This window comes from Pterocles gutturalis, unplaced genomic scaffold (genome assembly GCF_000699245.1).
Source record: "Pterocles gutturalis isolate BGI_N339 unplaced genomic scaffold, ASM69924v1 scaffold50712, whole genome shotgun sequence".
Taxonomy (NCBI): domain Eukaryota; kingdom Metazoa; phylum Chordata; class Aves; order Pterocliformes; family Pteroclidae; genus Pterocles; species Pterocles gutturalis.
Window position 1 is genome coordinate 1 of NW_010109583.1, and position 7,305 is coordinate 7,305.

General features: G+C 40.9%; 1 protein-coding gene across 1 annotated transcript; it reads left to right on the top strand.

Annotated features, from left to right (window-relative positions):
• Window positions 1–6: 6 nt before the first annotated feature.
• MESDC1 (mesoderm development candidate 1) lies at window positions 7–1,781 on the top strand. Its single transcript, XM_010073019.1, has one exon. It carries the CDS (start codon window positions 42–44, stop codon window positions 990–992), a length of 951 nt encoding a protein of 316 aa, XP_010071321.1. The 5' UTR covers window positions 7–41; the 3' UTR covers window positions 993–1,781.
• The last annotated feature ends 5,524 nt before the right edge of the window (window positions 1,782–7,305 follow it).

The following is a 7,305-nucleotide window of genomic DNA, read 5'->3' on the forward strand; positions in this document are numbered from 1 at the left end:
GGAAGAAGCTCGTCTCTATCTGCGACCACTGCAAGATCAAGATGCAACTGGTGGCCGATCTGCTTCTGCTGTCGAGCGAGACCAGGCCGGTGAACACCGAGAGCCTGTCTGTCTTCGGTGAGTCTTTCGAGAAGTGCAGGGACACGATCATTGCCAGGACCAAAGGACTCTCCATCTTGACCCATGACGTCCAGAGCCAGCTCAATATGGGACGCTTCGGGGAGGTGGGGGAAAGCCTGATGGAGATGGGGGAGCTGGTGGTCTCCCTGACCGAATGCTCTGCCCACGCTGCCTACCTGGCTGCAGTGGAGACTCCAGGGGCCCAGCCTGCTATGCCTGGCTTGGTGGATCGCTACAAGGTGACCCGATGTAGGCATGAGGTGGAGCACGGCTGCGGGGTCTTGAAGACCACCCCTTTGGCAGATATGAGCCCTCAGCTCTTGCTGGAGGTTTCTCAGAACATGTCCAAGAACTTGAAATTCCTGACAGACGCCTGTGTGCTGGCCAGTGAGAAATCCAAGGATAAATTTGCTAAGGAGCAGTTCAAACTCAGTGTCAAATGTATGAGCACCAGCGCCTCTGCCCTCCTGGCATGTGTCAAGGAGGTCAAGACTTCACCCAGCGAGCTGACCAGGAACCGGTGTGTCTTGTTCAGTGGACCTTTGGTGCAGTCTGTCTATGCTCTGGTGGGCTTTGCCACTGAGCCCCAGTTTTTGGGTAAAGCTGCCACCATTAATCCAGAGGGCAAAGCTGTGCAAACTGCCATCCTAGGAGGAGCCATGAGTGTGGTATCTGCTTGTGTGCTCCTGACCCAATGCCTCAGGGATATAGCCCAACACCCCGAAAGTAGCACCAAAATGAGCGATTACAGGGAAAGGTTGAGGAACTCAGCTTGCGCCGTCTCGGATGGTTGCAACCTGTTATCTCAGGCACTAAGAGAAAGATCTTCACCCAGGACTTTACCGCCAGTGAACTCCAATTCTGTGAATTAACCTCTACATCTTCTGTTTAGATCCCAGTTGTTGCTAAAGGAAAATAATATCCCACCTCCTCACCCCTTTTTGTATACCAAAGAATTTGCTTGGATGAGCCCAATCCTTTGATTTCATGTGGTGAAGAAGCAGAACGGCATATTCAAACTATAAGTACTAATAAAGGTAGCCAGTTTTGGCTTCTTTTTATTTTACTTTAAAGTCAAGCAAGTATCTGCAGATAAAATTTCCTTTATTCAACAAGGTCTTCACACAAATGGTAATAACAGCTGTTTAAAAAGTTTGTTTTTATATTTGGGGAGGTGGGAGTATCTTAAAAAAAGGGAAAAAAAAAAAAGCTTTAATCGCGCTGGGTGCGGTTTTTAAAGTTTGTCTTTTCTTGTCTTCCGAAGTTTCCCTTCTAAATTTTACTGTTCAGTTGTGCAGGAAAAAGGTTACCTCAGTTCTCACTCATTTAAAAAAAAAAAAGACAAAAAAAACCCAACAACACATAGATGATGGATGTAGCTACTATTTTGTTTGTTTTTGTTTTGTATGACTTTTTTTATTTTGCATCAAGTGTTAGGTTAGAAGTGCATTTGGTGTGTAGGAGTGGAAGGACTGGAGGTTGTGATTATGTTTTCCATGTGTTGATTTCCAAACTGGGGGAAAAGCTACTGTGAGTGTTTAAACAAACAAACAAAAAAATTACACTATAACAAAAGTGATTTTTAATTTTTTTCCAATGTCAGTTTTTATCTTGCATGTACTGGAGTATTTATTTCATCTATTAAAATGTTATGTTTCTCAGATGTCTTTCTGTGAATCTCTTAACACTTGAATAATTGAACAGCTAGGCCTGTTTATATTGTATGTCATTTTCCCCAGGGAATGGGTGGTACAAATGTAACTGTAGTTCTAGACAACAGCATACAGGCTTCAATTCAGTTCTTTTCTTTTCATAAATACTGTTCCTCCCCCGATGCTACCCCTCCTCCTCAGGACGCCCCTGACAGAGATACGCTGCAGTTGGATTTATGGAAGGCTGGGCAGTGCTGTGCGCGTTGGGGTCGCTGCAGCAGGGCATAGGCTGGCTTTGTTTGTCTTTGTCAGCATTCTGTGTTATCTCTGAGAAGTTTGTGTATTTTAACTCTTGCAGATGTTGTGGGCCACCTGCGTTAAATTTGTGAGGTTTCCATATTAATTCATTAAGGATTGCTCAAAAAGCTTTCCCCTGCTGGATAGCCCTGCTTGGTCTGTGTGGCTGCTTAGGATTGTGAAGGTTTGCCAGAGTGGGCTCTCTGATTCCTCAGAGGTTTGTGGTGGAGCTCCTCTGTCAAAGTGGTTTGAGTTTGATGTTGTAGATAACAGGAAAAGTCAGCTAACTTTTGAGGCCCAGTCCTCCTCCAGTTGAGTTCCTTGGGAATTGTGGGTGGACCTTAGGGTATAGTGCAGTAGTTCCCGTAATTGCAATGATGATTTTTTTTCAGCCTGGTCTTTGTGGACCTGTGGGATCTGTTGCCTTCTATATGTTCTGTGAAAGGTAAATAGAAGAGCAAGTCTTCTGGCAAGGAGGCTTTGTCAGCCCAGCTCCGTTGCATAACTGGATTCTTTTTTATACGTCTGCAAATTGAACAATGTTGAAAGCTATCGGAGAATGTACTTTAAAAATGTTGTTACCATGGTTTAAACCTTCACTGTACAAGTACTGTCTTATTTCTTCCTTTGAAGAAGTAAACCTTTTGATTTTTGGAGAGGGAACAGTCCTGGAGTAGAGAAAGATCTTCCTTTTATAGCCCTATTGTTTCTCTTGCACTTGATGCTTTTGCTTAATTTCAAAGGGGAGTGAAACGTTCCTGGGTAGTGGACAAATAAATCCTGTTGAAGGAGACACAAGCTAAGCTTATATATCCATATCTTCAAGGTTAGGAAAAAAAAAATCCTTAAGTACAGTGGACCCCAGTATTGGGTTTTGTTTATTTTTAAATGAAACTTTTCTGACTTCACCGAATTGTACGATTAGGACTTTTCTTTGTAAAAAAAGAAGTCCCAGTGACATTTCTCTGGGGTATGATTTTCCCACTACACTCTCTGATGCACTATAACCCTATCAGTAAATGCTGCAGAGGCATGGATGTCTGCATGTATGCAGTGTGGTATAGAAGTTCTCCCACCATTTTTTCATAAATGAATAAATAAATAAAGATGCTGTTCTAGCTTTGACTTAGATGCCTCCACAGGTATTTCCTCAGAGGCTCTCTCACATGTGTGTGCCCATACGTTTTCCCATCTGGATAGCAGGAACAGCTGTAGGACTCTGGAGGGATTCCTGGGCGGCCAAGGTCATCTCCAGGGAGGTCCTGTGCCTCTGTAGTGTTTGCGATTGTCTGCTCGACTATCCCTTGTATCTCCCTCCCTTGTAGCATGTCTCTGTGGAAGCCGAGATACCGACCCAATCTGCCCTTCCTCCTTTTCCGCAGTTGCACTGAGGGGAAGGAGGAAAAGGGGATTGTAGCAAACGTCATGCTTTCAGGATGTAGTATCTTCTGTGGCTGCAGACAGGAGGTGAGGAACCCGCTCCACCCTTCCTTTGCATAGATCCTGGATGGTGCAGAGCTTCGTGCGGGACGTGCAGAGATGGTGCTGAGACAGCCGCAGGGCAGTGCTGCTCGGGGAGGGTACAGGTACCGGGGCAGCATCCTTTAGCTGAGTTCTTTTAAGTTCCCATGACCTACATTTGTGAGGCTTGCTTCCAGATATAAACCAGAGGATTCTGAAGGGCAGCTCTGCAGCATGTCTGACAAAACAAAAAGCAATGTCCCGCTGGCTCTTTTGATGTTTCTACTTAATAATTTTTGGCGCTGCTGAACTAATTAGGTTCTTTTTGATTCATTTAACATTATTGAGGTTATATGGATCACGGTGCAGCCTCCTTATTACCTCTGCATATGAAAGGCAATATATTGCTAATTACAATAGTGCTGATTTTTGTTGTGGTAAGAGTTTTGTTTTAAGTGGTTTAGTGCAATTTTTGTTTTAACAAGGATACTGTAGATTCTTCCCCCCTTTCTGATTATATTTTGAGGTGAAGTACATGCACATGTATATAAATAAGTATGTGTCGTCTTTTTCCTTTTTTAACACTGAAGGAAAACAAACTGTTCTAGATCTCCTTTTGCTTTTGAGGTGGGTGGGTTTTAGAAAATATGAAATGTAGACAGGCCATGATCTTAGTTAACAGGCTGATTAAAAAAATATATACACAAATAGTAAATTCACCAAAGTAACTTATGGTAACATTTTAAAATAACAGTAATTTTAACACTTCAAAATGTTCAATCATTTCTTTCCAGAGCAGAACTCACACAAAGGGAACCATGTGCTTCCTGGCCTCAGCTCAAGGGAATATCTGTCAAAATCTGTGCTATTCATATAATTAGCACAGCAAAATAACAACAAAAAAAAAGCCTTTTGATGTAAACAAGTATAACTTTTTATGCACTATGAGTAAATGATTATCAGGAAGAATTCTATATATACATATGCACATCGTGGCATTTTAAAAAAAATGATTCCACTGCTAAGTGTGAACATACCTGTACTTTAAATGCTGTAGTGCCACGTTTATAAAGACTTAATGTATATTGTGATAATTTATTTGGAATGTATTCCTATAGGATATTAATTCTCATATGAGACATTATTTCAGTAGGTATATTCATGTTGTTCATTTACTTTGTACTTTCTGTGCCAGAAAAAATAGATAATGGACTAGTTTTCACCGCGCTATTGCAGGCCACATCAAGGTCACTGGTTATCCCTTGGTGGTGTACTTTAGGCCCTTGTTCCCCAAATGCTTACACCATTTATGTCAACAGGTAGCGTCACTATTTCAACATAGGCTTAGACAAGCATGAGATGTGATTTCTGATCTGGAACTTTGGTAAAAGACAACTTAGTATTTCCAGGTGTCTATATCACATATGTCATAGATCTGCTCTAATAGTGCATTTAATAAAAGGGTTAATTTATTTCTAAACACATTATGCAATGCACATTTGTAGCCAAAAATAACACTATCCCCACCAAAAGAGAATTAAGCTTAATTTTTAAATATAAGGATTTTTTAACAGGGAAGAAGTTGTCACTTTTGTGTTGTCTGTGAATCTGATATTACCTTTTGGTTGCTGCTTCATCATAGTGAAGTTCATTATTGATTTAATGCAGCAGCCAAGTCTTGGAATTTGAGATTGGAACAATGTGTTTTCTGATTCTAAAAATTACGTTTTGTAAGCCAACCAGTAAACTAGCAGCAAAATGCTATTGAAAAGCGAGTACACTATTTAAGGGAATTTGCAAATGTAAATCCATGTTATTTTTCAAAACTAAGAAGAAAAAGACCATGGGTCAGATAATTCCCTTCACTTTTTACCACAGGAAATGATCAAAGTAGCAGAAAATCTGCTCTTTTTGGCCAAACTTCTGTCAGAGACAGAAGGGGTCGGGCCAACACATGGTGTATGCAGCCTTGCAGCAAGAGGGGATGTGGCTGATGGGAAAGGAGGTGGAACCAGAGAAAATCTGTAGGATAATGCCTCCTATTAAACCCACAGGAATTTTCCTATTCTAGATAAAACAGAGGCTGATCCAATAAAGCAAATCTCAAACAACACAACCTTTCTTTCTGGGCTGTTAGACACTTGTGAATGAAAATGTGGGGCTCGGAGCATTTGGGATGCTCTGTGTCGAGCAGCTGGATCGCTGCAGGGAACCAAGGGCCTCTGGGGTTGCCCCAAGATATGTAAGAAGTACAGGCAAGAATGTGTACCTGCCAGAACAGTTTGGTGGGAAATAAAGGGGTTGTTTTTTTTTTTTCTTTTTTTTTTTTTTTCTTTTTCTTCCCTGTCAGGCTCTTTCTAGACTTTACAAGCAGAAGCAGATGGTAGGGACCAGTACGTTTTACTTCTTTGTTCTTGCTGCCTGTGAAAGGTGCCAGATGGGCAAAGATAAAGATAGAAATTATCTTCCTGTAGCCCAGGGACAGCGAAAATACAGAGCTTCAAGGCTGCTGTATCCTCGCAGGATCACCATAGCGGGGGCCCACTGGTTTCACTCTGACTTTTTGCCAAGAAACTGTCAGAAAATGCCAGCAGCAACTTGACAGGGACATCAAGACCAATAAAATATTTCACAAAGGACACCAAACCGCCACCAGGTTTAGGTCACTCACAAATGGGTCAAAAAATATACAGGCTAGGTATGAAGTGCAAGGCCAGATCCTTCGTATGAATAACTTGGAAAGTGAAATACTGTGGACTCAGAATTGTTTAGTTACTTGAAAATTATGAAGTATCAAAATTTTTATGAGTAGTTCAAAGGTATATTTAACATAATTAGCTGTAGTATTCTGAGCCATTTTCTTAATGAAGACAGACATCTATGGACATGTAGGACCTCATCCATAACACAATGAGGTCTGTGTAATAAAAACTTTCCACAGACTGTGTTAAATGTTAGGGGTCATATTGTGTTGCAAAGTGAGGAATTATATTGATTTTCACTAATTTAAATATTTTCCTAGAACTGGTTTTATTGTACTGAAGTCCTTTGAACTTAAGGGGTTTTTTTTGTTTTGTTTTGAAATCACAGTGTACGATGCTATATTCCAACAAATTCAAAAGCAGCATTTCAAGATTAATGCAGAAATTCCTGGGGTCTTTTGTCAGCTTGCCAGGCTCTTGTTCCTGTTCTAACTTAATTTTTTATAATTTCCTTTTATGTTAATAAAGGCTTCTTGTGGCTCTAAAAGTTGAAGTTGTCTTACTTCATAGACAGCCTGGTTCTTATGTAGATACTATTTAGATTATTTAGAAATCCTGCTGGTTGCCAGATGGAGCTCTTTTGGGTTTTATTTTAAATACTTGGAAAGCTAAATAGCTTGATTTTTTTCTCTCCTCCCTCCCTTCCTCCCCCAACAAAATAAATAAATACTTGAAAAGTGATTACTAACAAGTTGTTTAACTTCAGTTTTAAAATCAAATTAGTTTGAGGTGAAGTGACTGCAAGTATGAGATACATCAGAGGAGTAGGGTTTTGGTGGGGTTTGACTTACCTATCACAATTTTTAAACCAACAGGTTTTTTTCCAGGTTTCTCTGGGCAGTAGGAACCTAAAATGTAGTCTAACGATAGCGAATCCTGAAAAGTGTAGAACATGGCCCTGAATCCTGCAGTAGTGGTTCTTAGGGTATCTGGGCTTCAGATGGAAACCCCAAGACAGTCTTAAGACTGCAGTGGCTGTTAGGATTGCTGGAAATAACTTCAAGGGTGTGGTT